This window comes from Juglans microcarpa x Juglans regia, chromosome 7D (assembly GCF_004785595.1).
Source record: "Juglans microcarpa x Juglans regia isolate MS1-56 chromosome 7D, Jm3101_v1.0, whole genome shotgun sequence".
NCBI lineage: Eukaryota > Viridiplantae > Streptophyta > Magnoliopsida > Fagales > Juglandaceae > Juglans > Juglans microcarpa x Juglans regia.
Genome location: NC_054606.1, coordinates 9,956,952 through 9,972,936, shown reverse-complemented (window position 1 = coordinate 9,972,936; position 15,985 = coordinate 9,956,952). Strand labels below are relative to the sequence as shown.

The 15,985-nt window shown below is 34.1% G+C and overlaps 2 protein-coding genes across 2 annotated transcripts; one reads left to right on the top strand and one right to left on the bottom strand.

Annotated features, from left to right (window-relative positions):
- Positions 1-6,239: 6,239 nt before the first annotated feature.
- Positions 6,240-8,108, top strand: LOC121238395 (WUSCHEL-related homeobox 3-like). Its single transcript, XM_041135241.1, has 2 exons — positions 6,240-6,936; positions 7,629-8,108. Exons 1-2 carry the CDS (start codon positions 6,565-6,567, stop codon positions 7,872-7,874), a joined length of 618 nt encoding a protein of 205 aa, XP_040991175.1. The 5' UTR covers positions 6,240-6,564; the 3' UTR covers positions 7,875-8,108.
- A 1,732-nt stretch (positions 8,109-9,840) lies between these two features.
- On the bottom strand, positions 9,841-15,145 carry LOC121239690 (putative respiratory burst oxidase homolog protein H). Its single transcript, XM_041136978.1, has 14 exons — positions 14,685-15,145; positions 14,418-14,583; positions 14,280-14,328; positions 14,073-14,186; positions 13,163-13,969; positions 12,195-12,290; positions 11,996-12,111; positions 11,782-11,884; positions 11,548-11,639; positions 11,308-11,467; positions 11,034-11,186; positions 10,820-10,948; positions 10,652-10,730; positions 9,841-10,544 (listed from the first exon to the last, which is right to left on the bottom strand). The coding sequence occupies exons 1-14, from the start codon at positions 15,067-15,069 to the stop codon at positions 10,435-10,437; spliced, it is 2,559 nt and encodes an 852-aa protein (XP_040992912.1). The 5' UTR covers positions 15,070-15,145; the 3' UTR covers positions 9,841-10,434.
- Positions 15,146-15,985: the final 840 nt, after the last annotated feature.

Genomic DNA, 15,985 nt, shown 5'->3' with positions numbered 1-15,985 from the left:
CTCCATGCATGCATTTAGGAATTTTGAAAGGTCTGCATATCCAAAAGCTTACGTTTCTTACGGTAGTTGGTCATGAACTTATTTAGTGTGTGAAAGGGAATGGATGAGGGCGACAGATATATTTAGGTTTTGGGTTTTCCTCCACATCATCCTATATATACGACATGACATGGCCACACATGTTTTAATTTTTTTTTAATTTTTTTTATTTCTACTAAACTAATGGAGTTCTTCTACTCATTATTCATATACCATATATTTGATAAAAAAAAAAGAATAAAAAAAATAATGCATAATGTGTGATATATATAAGAATGATGAGTAGACTTTTTCTAACATTTTACATTACCACCTAAGTCGGCAAACACATACCTATGCGCGCAGTACGCACGTGCTTCAACTATCATGTGTGTATAGTGTGTGTATATATATATAATAATGTTAAATACAGTCATGAATTGTGCAAACATCGAATACTTCTTTTGAAAAAAAATAGGGTTCCCATATTTATTTACGTTTTTCAAAATAAGTGTGCGATGCTTGTATACTCAATGATTGCAAATATCATTTCTCATATATATATATATATCACTAATCAATGCTAAAGTCAGCATAAATACAAAAATTATATGTGCAGTTAATTTTGCGTACACCTTACGTACTCCACTAATGAGATTGGTTGCATCACTTTTTTTAATATAAAATAACTGTTTTGACCAAACACATCAGTAGAATGCATAAAAAATACGTAAAAATGATTGTATATAGTATAACTCACATAAATATATGGTGTGCAGTTGTTGAAGTGTTAATTAATACATGGAATCGGAACTCAATGTGGTAAAGCAAATTGTTGTGGTAAACAGTAGGGTTAATTACACATTGCCCTCTTAAACTTTCACTCAATTCACAATGTGCCTCTAAAACTACTAATTGCATCAAAGTGGACCCTCAAACTTTCAAAACTTTTCAATCCCCCATTTCGTCTACCAACAGCTTTAAATCTAACGAAAATTCACTGCAAAGATATAATTTCTATCTAATTTACTATCATTGACCATATAAAATATAAAATAATATATGATATCAATTAATAATAAATCATTAATTAATAAATATATATATATATAATTATTTTATACTTACATTACAAGCAAGTATGAATAATCTATATACACAATGAAATTATTTGATATTCATTAACCATATATAAATTAATAAAAAAATTATTTAATGATTTGTGATTTATTATTAATTAATAGCATATGTTATTTTATATTTTATATGATTGATGATAATAAATTAGATGAAAATTACATCTTTACAGTTAATGTTATGCACATGAGCAGTACATGCAATGAATTTCCGTTAGATTTAACGATGCTGGTAGATGGAAGGGGGTGATTGAGAAGTTTTGAAAGTTGAGAGTCCACTTTGATGCAATTAGTAGTTTCAAAGGCACATTATGAATTGAATGAAAATTCAAGGGGGCAAAGTGTAGTTAACCTTAAACAATATTATATGGCTAGGGAACTAGATGACTAGGCATGATTCGCAGAGAATGATTGCGACATGTTTAATGCTCGCTATGTTCATCATTTGTTCAGTGAAAACACTTAGCCTGTTTGAATAATGAAATGTGATGAGATGATTTTAGATAAAAGTTAAAAGTTGAATAAGATATTGTTATAATATTATTTTTTAATATTAATATTATTTTGAAATTTGAAAAAGCTGAATTTTTTATTATATTTTGTGTGAGAATTGAGAAAGTTGCAATGATGAGATGAGATGAAATCATTTCTGTATCCAAACGGGTTCCCTAGCTAGCTATCTTCCTTGTAATCAAAATATGCAGGATTTAAAAACTATATGTGATATGTTACGGCATTACGCTAAATTATAAAACTATTTTTATTATAAAATAAGTTTAACGTATCATATGAAATTATGTTAGGTTTAAAATTTATTTTTATTAAATATATTTTTCCTATAGCAATTCTCAATATACAATACTAAAATATATATCTCATAACAGTATTTTTAAAAATGAAAAATATAGTATACAACTTATATCTTGCTTTTATATGTTCTATTATTGATATGACACTACCCATAATAATTGAATATTTACGCATTAAGTGAGATGACCTAATATATCTATATATTCTATTAATATATAAAAGAGTCTATCGGATAAGAATCGTAATTTGTTTTTGCTAGAAAAATTATTTGTGTTAATTGATGAGCAAAGCAAAATTATTTGTTGTCTTAAGTTTTGTGTTTGATGACCAAAATTACCTCTTTATCCTTGAGATTCTAACGTGTTTGATAGGTATAATTACCTCTTTGTCCTTGAGCAATGAGGTTTGCATAAACAAAGAAAAATTACTTTTTATCCTTCAGTTTTGTGTTTGATGACCAAAATTATCTCTTTGTCCTTGAGATTCTAATGTGTTTGATGGGTTACCTTTTTGTCTATGAGGTTCTAAAATATTTTTGAGCAGTGCTACAGCACGAGACTCGTCCCAGTAAGAACAATAAGTTTTTTTTATTTTTTTTCATTCATTTTTTTATATTCTTAAACATTTTTTTTAAAAAAAAATCACAACATCACTAAAAAAATACTTTCTTAATCACTAAGTAAAAAAATAAATAAATAAATTTGTCGAGACCCAACATTCGGTGACTCAAGCATTTTTGAATATTTTTTGTTTGACAAGAAAAATTACCAAGTTTTTCATTTACATGATAAGTGCCTCCGGTTTCTTTTCTTTTTTTTTTTTTTTAATCTTTTTCTTATTGTCTATTTTGCCTTAATTAAATTGTTTTGTCTCTTAAATAAAATCACATTTTTACCTTTGAGATTTCTTTTGAGTAAATTTTAGGTAAATTTGGTCATCCCCTTGTCCCTTGACATGCTTAGGTTAGGTTCATGTGCGATTGTTTTTTTATGAATAATACCATATGGTATGAGTTATTTAGAAATAAGACCATCTAATAATTTTTCTGTCCGTAGACATTTAAAAAAATGTGGTCCAATTATAAGAGTTAGCTTACTAAAGAATGTCAAACTGACGTTCTATTCTTGTTCATTTCTATTTTACATTTTCATTAGTTTAGTTCAAAGCATTCAGCTTTCAAGATCATCTTCATATATACAAACAATGTCAACTCTTATAGTAAAACTTATAGTAAAAAAACAATACATGAGTTGGGAAGATCAATTTTATGAACCCAAAAAAAAAAAAAAAAAAAATTCTATCTTCATCAAAGAAGTTAATTATCTCCTTGATAACCTGATCATATATGAAACAAATACATGCACGTAGCTAACAAGCACTAAACTCTACAATGGTTGTATATATGCCTCTTGACTTAACTTTTGAGTTAGGGCATGGGTGAGGGATTTCAGCATAGAGGGTGAGTGAGAATGGGTTAGAGGTGTTTGTCAGTGCAGGGGTGGCCGAGAGTTGTGGGAGAAGGCTTCGAACATAGGAAAAGTGTGGAGAAAAGGGGGATAGCTGGTGCGAAAGGTGGCGGTGGAATGGTAGCTCATGCTTTTGGGTTAGGGCATGGGTTTTCTAGAAATGGGGAAGGTTAGTACAAAGAGGAGATCGCGAGAGAGAAAGAGGAACATAGGGAGAACAAAAAAGGGGGTGGAGGGTTAGAAGCTTTTGGGTGAGGGCATGGGTTTCTTGGAAATGGGAAAGGTTAGGGCAGAGAGGAGATCGCAAGAGAGAAAGAGGAACAGAGTGAGAGAGAAGAAAAAAGAGAGATTTCAGGTTAGGTTTTAAATCGCGATCTTTTGCGAGGACAATATCATTGTAGTGTACCAAACTTTTTTAGTGGTAGAATAATGTTGCCGTAAAAAAATAAAAATCGTGGCAATAAGTTGTTTCCGTCCAAATTATTTGCAGTGACACTATTTTCGCTGCAAAAAGTAGTTTTTTCACTATCAACTCTTCTTCGTCTGAAATAAAGCGACTAAAATACCTTTTTGCGTCAAAATTTTATTCACCAGAAAAAATTCTAGCTGCAAAAACTAGATTTTCTTATAGTGCTTGTTCAGAAACCATGTTTTGATTCACATATCATCATTGGTTTGCTACCTTTGCTACTATTGATTTAAAATTACTTTTTATAATTGACAAAACTCTAAAATACTTTCACATTGTTTAGTTTCTTATTATATTAACAATTATTATTTTTTCTCAATAATTCTCGGTCTTAATAATTAGTGCTAATTGATTTGAATTTTAAAAATTATATTTTCCTATATAAAAAATAGGGCAACACCTATACTGGATGTACATGCATTGCACATCATAGTTCAACCAACACATTGCACAATAATTTAGCCCTTGCTTGGGATCACAGAACAAGATTAGTTCAATTGACATATTGCTTGAAGATTCTAAGCATCACAAGAAAATAAACCTTGCTTGATATCACCAAGCAAGTTTGGGATCACCGAACAGGGCCATTTCGATCGACACATTGCGCGATAATTTTGAGCATTGTAAGAAAATAACTCTTGCTTAAGATCACTAAGAAAGTCCAATACGACAGATACTTGAGCAAGTAGGGAAAGAATTTAACTTGTGTGAGATCACTGAGCAAGGCAAGTCCAATTGACACATTGCTCAAGAATTTTAAACATTATAAGAAAATAATCATTGCTCCAAATCATTGAGCAAATCCAATGCGACGGACACACTACTTGAAAATTTCGAGCATCGCAAATAAATAACTCTTACAGGGATTATCAAGCAAGACATGTCCGACCGACATACTGGTTAGTTACGCCATCTTCAACTAGACATACGTGCCTTACATGTGAAATTTTTACTAGTATATATCGTACCAGATTGGTGTCATGTGGGAGCTCAATTAAACACGTAGAAAATATATCAAACACTCTAAAAAATTAATACAAAAAAAAAATTAGATCAAAACAATTAGAAATTATTAATAAAGGGGGAGATAATATGTAGGACTATCTTGAATTGAAAGTTCTGGCATGAGGTAAAGATAGCCTTACTACTCTTCTACTACATTTCTACTATTCTTTTTAATTTTTTAATTTTTTTAAAAAAAAAATTTACTTAATGGTTAAGAAAGTAACTATTTGTGAAATTGTATATTTTTTAAATTTTTTCTTAATGAATAAAGATATTAAAAAAATACTTAAAAGAAAAAAAAAAGAAATACACTAAGATCAGCAGCTTGATCCACTAGCATAATTTATAATGAGAAATTCTATTTGCAGTCCCTATTTAGAGACTGCATATGCAAACCCTTCATTAAATAGAAAAAAAGTACCATTTTGATAAGGACATTATTGTAATTTTAAAAAAAATTAAAGACAAAAGTAACTAGGCTTGCAATTCAATCTCCATTTGGAGACTGTACGTAGCATTGCTCATTTATAATATCATATGGACCTTGGGTAAAGAGGAGCACTACACTCATAAAGGGATTACACAAAACTAATCCTGCAAACTGATGTGGTTTTATGTGAGTCATCATATCTGCATTATAATAAAATTAACTTTATAATTTGACAGAGCACAGCAAGATATATCAATTTGCGAAATTATTTTTATGTAAACACTTTGTGACTAGAGTATTCTCTTGGATAGAAAACAAACTAACACATGTACATGACTGTCATGCACTACTGCATAATAGGAATTAATTTTTTAGTAGAGAAGAGAAGTGACATGTTTACATAAAAAATTTATAAAATTATATTTATAAATTGATAGGATTAAGTCCTCATTTGGTTACACAATTAAGATAAGATGAGATGAAATGAGATGTTTTATTGAAAGTTAAATAAAATATTTATAGAATATAATTTTTTAATATAATTTTTATTTTAGTATTTAAAAAAGTTGAATTATTTATTATATTTTGTATGAGAATTTAAAAAAATTATAATGATAAGATGAGATGATTTTGTCTATCCATAAAAGTCGTTTGTTTTTAAAAATATTTCTATAAAGGGCCGAACATTTTTCACAATTTTGTCGAGGCGTCAAATCATTAGCAGGATATATTATGTGAGGCGTGTGGTTACGCGCTTCAACAGCAAGTACCATATACTAGCATTTAAGAAGACCTTCGTCTGAATCCGACTAACTTTCTGCCGAGTGCTAAGAAAAAGAAAACCCTATTTATCTCGTCTTATTCATTCTGTTGAGACAGTAAATAATAACAAGGTGATGATGACAGAATCATTCAAGAATTCTAAATTCACTGATCATCATGGGTTTTCCCTAGCTGGCTGGCTTAGCTAGCTAGGGAAACATCCATCAGCATGCAGTAGTACTACTGCCACCTTTTCCTCTCATTTAACATCTCTTTACATTCATCCATGATCATCATCTGCCCTTCTCTACCTCTAGATCTCCCACCCTTTTGTCTCTCACCTGGCTCCTATTCTACTGTACCTTTCTATCTCTGCCATCTATTTATTCATCACTTTCAACCCTCCCCCAGTACTACCCCTGGCCTTCCCAATTAGAAATTAACACCATTCAAGAGCACGAAATTAAGATGTCCCCAGTAGCTTCATCTAGATGGTGCCCAACCTCAGAGCAACTCATGATCTTGGAAGAGATGTACAGGAGTGGCATTAGAACTCCCAATGCTTCTCAGATACAAAAGATCACAGCCAACCTCTCTTTCTATGGCAAGATTGAAGGCAAGAATGTCTTCTACTGGTTTCAGAACCACAAGGCAAGGGATAGACAGAAGCTCAGAAGGAAAGTCAGTAGGCAATTGCAACTACAGCAGCAACAGCAACTCCATCATTATTACCACATGAATCAGTCAAATGATCGATTTCCTGGCTACTATGAGTCTCCTAGTTCTTCTGCTCTTCCCCAACTTTTCTTCTTTGACAGCTCTGTTAACTTTCTTCCTCAGGTATTAATCTTTTTTTATTGTTCTTAACTTGTTCAACTTTCAGTTGCTAAGTTAGCTACACATCTTGTTCATCTTGTATGAGGGTCGGTAAAGCAATATAATTCTCATTCGATTGAATTAGCTACTGCCACCTATTGCAGGGGAATAATGTGGAAAGGGTAAACTTTTCTTTCAAATTGATTTGAGAGTACTGGCGTTTGTCAGTACGTCTGACTCCATCCAAATAATGAATTAGGTTAGACATGCGAGCAGAGTCTTTTGCATGCTCTTCCTGTGGGCCGTAGGCATGCAAGAACACTCTGTTGAGTGCTTTTTATGTTGATTCTCTTTTCAGAAGGCCTTTTCTTTCATGTTTTCATTATTATAAAGTGAAATCCATGGGAACAACTCGAGAACATCAATAAAATCTTCTGTTGCTCATTCCGATTATTAATTATGCATGATCTTTTTATCAATACTCCTATACCCACATGGCCACAAGAAGTATGTTTAGATACTTGTAACATGGTGTTTCATGTTTATTTACTCGCAGTGCATACACCTGCATTTCCTTTTTATTTCTTATGATTTTTTTTTTAATATTAAAGATATATTGCAATGACTGAAAGAAGAGATTCGTATAGAAAGGCAAAGAACATGTGATTGCGTTCCTTCTTCCATGAACTCTTTTTACGGGTTATATTTTGGAATAGGAAGGAGTTGCAGGTGCATCGACCCAACCAATGAATCATACATGGAAGGTAGACATCCCTCAGAGGGCCGAGATCATAGAGAAATCCACGATTACAACGTACGGCTATGATGGGAATGCTACGGTGGAGATGGGTCCAATCTCCTACTGTTGCACTAGACCCCTTCAGACCCTTGAACTCTTCCCTGTTACAGCCACCAATCTCAAAGAAGAGTGCAGTGCCACATCCAAGCAAGATTGTCTCTAGTATTAAAATTTCTTGGTCATTATCCTCCTGCATCTGTCTCTCTCTCTGACTTTTATTTATTTGTCTTGGTTTCCGTAATGCTTCTCTTCTAGGCGCTAGCTAGGGTGAGAAAGATCTCAATTGTCTAATGAGTAAATTAGTAATGGGGTACTTCAGTACTTGTCCAGCAGCACCACCTATTTGCACTGTGTATTTTCAAAAGTTGAAATCTGCATTAATGGGCTTGATAATGGCGTTTCGTTTTTGTTTTTTGTCCTATATATTGATTTTCAGCTCATGCATCTTAGCTGCCTTATATATTGTAAACTGGCACTTAAGACATGGTCAAGATCAGCTTTTTGTTGAAGACAAGTCAATGGCCCAACGCATTACTAGCTGGATAAAGATATGAGTAGTGATACACTAACAACCCATTTACAATTTATCTACTACTTTCTTATAAAATATAATTTTTTCAAATTTTAGATACATCAAATCAAAATCAGAAAGCAAAATCAAATTTAAAAAAATATTATTTTATTCAATAGCTGGTAGTTTATCATTTCTCTAAAGATATATAGGTATACTATCTCCTACATTTTTTTTTATTATTTTATAATATATTTGAAATTTTTATCTTTTTTATTATTTTCTTTTAAGAATTTGTTAACATCTTTAATCATTAAAAAAATTAAAAAAATATACAACTACTAATAATCACTTCGTTAATCATTAAGTAAAAAAAAAATTAAAATGAGTAGTAAATAGATGGTAGGAAGTAGTAAGCCTATCATTATCCTTACTGGTTACTGTTATAGGGTATAACTATGAAGAGTAATTATACTCAAACCCGATTTCAAAATTAAGATTCAAAAGGGAAATCATGTATATACTAAAATTTAGTTGACGGCCATTAAATCAATATTTATCTTAAACCATCTTTGGTTTTAAAAGATTAAACAAATAGAAAGAGATAATTTTAATTATTTAATTTATTAGTTCCAACAACGATAGATCAGCAGATTGAAGCTCGATCCTGATTATGTACAATGAAGTGCACTCCATCAATTGAGGTCTAAAAAAAGGCCATGCGAAAGGGAGAATTAATGGAGAGATATAGTAGTACTGATCAATCGAGTAGTCTCACACATCGCCACCCTTGGACAGATCATACACTTCAATTATCAATATTCTAGATCTCTGCATTGCGGTCAGCTGCCACAACCAACATTAATACGGCTTGTGGTAACTCTTAATAACGCCTATATATTGTGTTACGGCCTACTTCCCTTACTAAGATTGTTGCCTTCGATCTATAACTTTCACTCTCGTCCACGCCAGCATTATTTGCATGTGCCGGCGTTGCTAAAGAAAAACCCTCTTATTGGCAACTTAGGCACTTTCAACGTACTTAATTTGATTAATGTTAATTTGTAAGTAGAGATCATTTGTTCAGATAGAGCAAAAACAGATTAATTAGAAAAACGATCCAAGAATTTGTGTAAAATGAGAAAAAAACTATCAACTACTTCGAGAGTAACGTCTAATAATGATTGTAAAAATAAATCTTGAACTGATCAGGCAGAGGGCGAAAAGTGAAGTGGAACCTGGTCAAAACGGGTCGAGTAATGATAAATAAAATTATGGATTATGCAAGCGCCGGCTGTGCCACACACTCTTTTTCAAAAAGAGTGGGATCCATCATTAAAAAATTAATTTTTCAGAAATTCTATGTATAGTCATTTTTTCGTACTCCTTGCGCACTCCACTAATGTAATTGATTGTATCACTTTTTTTAATATAAAATAACTATTTCAGCCAATCACATAAGTAGAATGTATAAGTAGTATGCAAAAGTGACTGTATTTAGCAGAACTCATAATTTTTTCATATGAATCTCATATTTACTCACTCTTTTTAAAAAGAGTGCATTGTACATTTTATGACTGTAAATTTCATTTCTCAAATGGGTTACCTGCAACAATTTGGAGCAGTCAATAGCATGGGGAGTTGGGCCAATTTTGTGCAAGTTTTATTAACTCAAAGTGAGTTGAGAACAAGGAAAGGCTCTTTTGCTTTGGACTGGATCTGAAGACTTTGGGTAGTCGGTTCTGTTCTGGTTCATGTAGATCGTGAAGGAAGGTTTGTTTTATTTTTTATTTATTTAGTTTGAAGCTTGAAGGAACGAGTTGAATATGAATATCTTTGATGTAATAATGTCTTGAATAGTTGTGCAGTAAAAACTACATATTTATAGGACTAACAAACTACTATTGCGCATGGCGGTGTTGCACAAAAGTGTGGCCCGCTGTTGTTCTGTATGAACCATGATTTTCAAAAGAGATATTTCATAAACCTTTCAGAGAATATTAAAGGGCCATGAATGTGAGCTTAGCAGCAGAAGCTAACACAAAGGCGCTAAACCATATAGAAAATCCTAATCAAAATTTTTCTCTGCTTTGTACACATCTAGTTTGTCGAATGTCAAGTAGTAATAACAAGATCAGGCGGAACATCTTTAACTAAATTGAAAAAAAAAAGTCCTGTTTGCTAAATGTTTTGCAGCTTGAAAATAGCTAAACTAGAAGTTCTCCTTGTGGAAATTGAAGCGAGTTGACGAGTTTAGGCTAAATTCTTGGCAAAGTTTCTTTATTGGTTTGGTAAGCGTGGGACTTCCACAGTAGAACACACCTGAAACAATACCAATCATTAAGTAACCGATTAGGAGTAATATTTTATAACTGAGGCTCCAGAGAAATTCTTATAAGTTTTTCTTAAATCATCCGAAAAATACTTGCCTATTCGAGAAGATTGGTGCGTGTTTGCCAAGTCAGAAAAGACTTTCTTCCAGTTGGGTCTTGCAAAATGCGTTCGTATCTGCGGCAATGACATGTTAAAAAACATGTATGAAATTTACTGCTAGTGCGTGACATTGACATGACAGTTTTTGTTTACTGAGTCAATACCCGACTTTCAGAGAGAACATCAACTCCATTCTTAGCATGTTGTAGTTGCTGCACCATGGAAATAAGGGCAGATCTTGCATCTCCTTCTTCGTAGACACTAGTCAGGTAGTTGTGCATTTCTATTACATGCTGCAACATACACAAAGGTTCTAGTCAATTGATTAATGTAAATGGAGGAAATATGAACCGGAGGTGTTCTATGTTGGAAACATACATTGTGATCGTACTCTGCAATACCATCCATGACACCTTTAAACCACTCAAAGGAGCCTTGTTCCCTTGTTACCCAATAAAAATATGCTCTTTCAGGACATTTTTTATTTGCTCCCAAAGAATTGCTGTGCATTGAATCCTGCATTAGTTTAGTCTCTTTTTCAATGTCAATTCCATATACGTTCACACACCTTGAATCAATATATATATATATATATATATATATATATATATATATATATATATATATATATCGGATTTTCATTTCTACTTACATCTTCAAGGTCATTTGGCTTGATGTGATTTAAGAGATCTTTTATAATGCTGATGAATGGAGTAGCCCCGATACCTAGACCTATGAGCAAAAGGATGTCATACTTCTTGTAATTCTGAGCTGGGGCTCCATATGGTCCCTTGATGAGGATCCTTGGATATCTGTGACAGAACAGAGGAAGTTTGAACTATGATACCACACCAAGAATTGTGAAACGTTTTGTCTAGGATTCTCTGCTCACCCTGCTTGTGAATGCTCGTAGTTTGGATGTGCTTTAGTTTCCATTCTCACGAGACTTCCTCTTCTCGCTTGGGTACTTTGGGGCTCACAGACCTGCATTTTTTTGAGGAATGTTTGACAAGGTGAAGAAATCAAGCACAAGGAATCACTGGAACCCTATGATTATGATTCAGATTACATCTCAGGAAATATAACTTGGTATTGCGGTTTAGGAATGATAATATACACAAATCACCTGTGCGAATCTGTTTTTGAGCTCTTTAGTCCAGTCCCCCAAGGTCCGTATATGGACACTCAAGTAGTCATCTCCTGGAGCTGAAGTGATGGAGAAAGGATGCCTGTAACAAATGAGAACTGGAGTGAGTTAAAGAGTTGTTGCAGCATGTTTAATTTCACTATATATATATATATATATATATATATATATATATATAAATCTTATTTATTACCATTCAAAACTTGATATATCTGGACATTTAACAAAAAGGTACATTCCACTTTTGTACTTAAATCCTGGAGGCTTGCTAATGTATAGTGCTAAAACATTTCCTGTGTATATAATGGCCTGCAACGTACAAGAAACAGGATCAGTACGATGTATTTTTCTCAGTTAGTGGAGAACTTTGTCATGATGTTGATGGTACTTACCTTAATGATGTTGACTCGGTGATTGATTTCGTTAATTATTGTAGAAGCTCTCTCACTAGCATAGAATAGTACAGGTACAACGAGATACATCCATGTCTGCAGAGAAAAGAAATGATCATACGCATGTTTTCAGCACACTTTTCAGCTATGGCCTGCAATCAGGCATAGGTATCAAACTAGATAATTAGTGGTTCTTGGGGATAATTTAGAATATGGATTGTGTGTATGAAGTAAGAAACAACATTTTGTGAGATCTAAAAGGAGTTTTGGAGACATTAAGACTGAGAAGTGATTAGGAGAACAACAACCCTGAAATGTTGCAAAAGTTGTTCTATACTTGAAAGCCGGTGTCAAGGGCATGCTCTCCGCACCGATAACATGGTAGAAGTTGATTTGTAAGATAAATTTCAAATTAAGACTAGAAAAAGATTAGGGGAACAACAATGTCTATTTACAAGTCAATGTAGAAATGAAGAAATTCATGGACCTAACTCATATCATAAAACCGGTTCTAAAGAGAGGATTGTTCATTCCTTATAAACATGCCCAAGACCTTGTCCATAGGCAATGTGAGATTATTTCTCAACACCCTCCCTCATGTGCGGGCCAATATTTTTCTGGATCCTTGTCACGGAGTAAGTAATATGAGCCTCATTCGTCCTGTGGCAAACTCTGATATTATGAAGAAATTCATGGACCTAACTCATCTCATAAAATCGGTTCAACAAAAGAGGATTGTTCATTCCTTTTAAATATGCCCAAGACTTTGTCCGCAAACAATATGAGATTATTCATCAACAAGCATGCCCTCTGCATCGATAACATTACATGATTTGATTTGTAAGAGAAATTTAAACATGGCAAATCAAATCTTAGCATGTCATCGGTATAGAAGGATTGTCCTCTGTTACTTAAAAATTCGTGATTGAAAATACCAAGACAATCTAATACTGAAAAACCTTACTTACCGTCTTACTGTGCCAATCCTTTGTGAGGAGGAGGAAATAGCCATGTATGACCAAGAGGATATAGGCCAGAACCAGCAGGTGATGTGCATACCAGAAGGAATTGAACCCCGCCAAATGGTGGAATGGCCATGGTAACTTGATGACATTTTTCCTAAACGAATGCAGTGCCAGCGTGAAGGAGAAAGTCATTATAACGATCATTAGAATGCCGGTTAGACCTGGGATACTTTTCACCAAATCTACATAATTTGGCTGCTTGTAATTGAATTCAGACCCAAGAATTATCATAAATTTCCCTTGTGGGCATGAAATCAATCTTGGAAAATCACAACTCACATGCATTATTATGTGAACAAAGGTTCCAATTGCTATTGCTAGAGCGACAAGCTTGTGGAAGTTTATATTATCGTCGAAGGGAAATAAGCTACTGAGAAAAGTTGATCTAAGCTTAGTTAGGGTTTTCCTGCAAACAGGAAGGAGGATGAGAGCCATATTGAACTTTAGGGTCTCTGCTGCACCCTTGGCAAAGCATATACAAGAACCCATGACTTGGAATGCCCCTTTGTGCCTGTATTCGTTGAACTTCCAGACAAAAAGGACTAAGTTAACCGTCAACCACAATGTTATAACCCATATTCTCCTCCAGTTTTCATGGATAAGCTCTGTAGTTTCGGATACAAATCTGCTAACAGGAGTTCTGTATTTCTTGGGGATCATGGCTCTTGTTAGAGTTTGTGTTTTCTTGGCAAGCTGTTTGTTTTCTTCGGAGCTCACCATTCCCCTTAGTAGAGTTTCTAGCTGCCACATCTGTTTATACCAAATATTTAGGGGAGATTCTTTTCCTCTACACACCAAGATCGCCAATAACAAGAAGAACATGAAGAAAAAGGGCTCGAGTAGAATTGAATACCTCTATATACCCTTGATGGTCAGGGTCAAGCTCTTCCATGATTAAAGCTGCATATTCTGCCGCCTGCTTTTTAAGATTTGCTAGTTTGTTTGCTGAGGCGCTCAAAACTATAACCTTTTCCATAAGGACTTTTAGCAATCAAACACAGAGACCATTGGAAGAGTAAAAATAAAACTACAAAGAACTTCATATGGTGCATTTACTCACCTCCTTCACCTCATCCTCTGACAGCTTCCCATCTCCATTCTTGTCACACCTGAAAAACCCCCATAAACATTAAAATCCTTCTGTTTTGTGTGTCTTAATTGTGGCCATGTCAAAGACAGAAAAAAAAAGTTCTTTTACATGTCAAAGAATATCTGAAGCCGGCAATCGATGTCGTGATTAGTCATGTCTTCCCAATAGATCCTCAATTCTCCCAGAGTAATCCCGTTAGCTGCACTAATGTTCCGACGCCTAGCCAAGGCATCGTATAACTCCCCAGCAAAGTCCTTTGATTCTGCTCCCATTCCTGCAAAACAGAAAGTCTCGAAAGTCCCACCTTGTGCTCTATTCAAAGAACAAAGAAGAAGAAGATACCAAACATGTACATCATGTTTCTGATGAACTTACCTATGCAGGTTCCAAATTTGTCTCTGGAGAGCCTCCCATCAACTGCATGCTGTTTGAAGCGTCTCTCAATGGACTTCCATGCATCGGTTTCCTTCCCTGTTATTGTCCTGTCAAGGAAACGTAAGCTCTTAAGCCCTCTTGCAGCCCCTGATGCCATCCTTCCCATCCTAGGAACACTGCCCTGGACTCCATTCCTCTTCCTTACACTGTGGTTGCTTCTCTTCAAGAGTATTTCATTGGAAGATTTCGACATTATGCTCTCCGTCTCGTCGTCGCTGTCGTCTTCTATGGGAACATCCACCATTTGATCAATCTCAATGCCTTGAAGAACCCATTCCGACGAGTTCTCACCGGCCACTATTTCTGAGATGTTCATGCACACCATGAAGAAACAAAATATATAAATGTGTTTGTCTCTTCGGCTTCGCTTGGTGAGAGGATTGACAAGTTGGATCAATGAAGAAGAAGAAGACAGAGAAAGGAGTAGTTGCAATTGGAATGTCAATTTGCGAAGGAGAGAGAAACAGACAATGGGTGGGGGAGCTGAAATTGGTGAGGAAGGAATGAAAAGTAATCGAAGGTTTCAAGTTAGCCGTACGTCTAATAATAGATTCAAGAAAATTTGTAACTTTTTTGTGTTCTGTTTTCTTTTGTGTTCCGAAATAAGACCCTTGCATGTTGCCTTAACATAGACCTTCCAACTCTACATTCTTTGAACCAATTTAAATGTGTGGGAAATTATGTATTCTGGTCAACTAAATAAAAAAGTAGAAAGAACAAACAGACACTGAAAAGACAGTACAAGTTTGAATGTTAGAGAATGTGAGCACGTCTTTGTTAAGGTTCCCCACATATACCTGAAACTAATATACTTTAAAGCTGTTATATTTTTGTATGAGTACGAAATGAACGTGCTGTATCAACGTCTCTGCACGTTCTGCATACCGACATTAATGGTGCATATTACATAATGTTTAAAAAGTGTTTGATGGAGTTTGGCATTTGTGATCGAGAAAGATTTTAGCCACAAAGGGATTGTACAAAAGTAAATTCATAAACTGATATAGCTTGATACAGTATATTAGATTGTAAAGTTACTTTTAGTATAAAGTAGATCTAACGTATCATGTGAAGTCACGTCAGTTTGTGAGTCTACTTTTATGTAATTTCTTTGTATCTGTAGCAATTCTCTTTGTGATCACTTGAGAATCTCCTTCAACTGCAATCTTTTTAAGGTTATTTTTATTTTTATGTTTCTTGTTCAATTACAATTTTTGCTGTTGTAGCTCCTCCAAGATTCA

What these genes read in the sequence shown, in the direction of transcription:
- LOC121239690 (XM_041136978.1), bottom strand. Translation starts at nt 15,069, where the DNA reads ATGGTGTGCATGAACATCTCAGAAATAGTGGCCGGTGAGAACTCGTCG. An exon ending in TCAAAAACAGATTCGCACAG is followed by an intron (nt 11,640 to 11,781) that starts GTGATTTGTGTA and finishes AAAAAAATGCAG; the next exon opens with GTCTGTGAGCCCCAAAGTAC. An exon ending in TTGCAGAGTACGATCACAAT is followed by an intron (nt 10,949 to 11,033) that starts GTATGTTTCCAA and finishes TGTATGTTGCAG; the next exon opens with CATGTAATAGAAATGCACAA.
- LOC121238395 (XM_041135241.1), top strand. Translation starts at nt 6,565, where the DNA reads ATGTCCCCAGTAGCTTCATCTAGATGGTGCCCAACCTCAGAGCAACTC. An exon ending in CTGTTAACTTTCTTCCTCAG is followed by an intron (nt 6,937 to 7,628) that starts GTATTAATCTTT and finishes ATTTTGGAATAG; the next exon opens with GAAGGAGTTGCAGGTGCATC.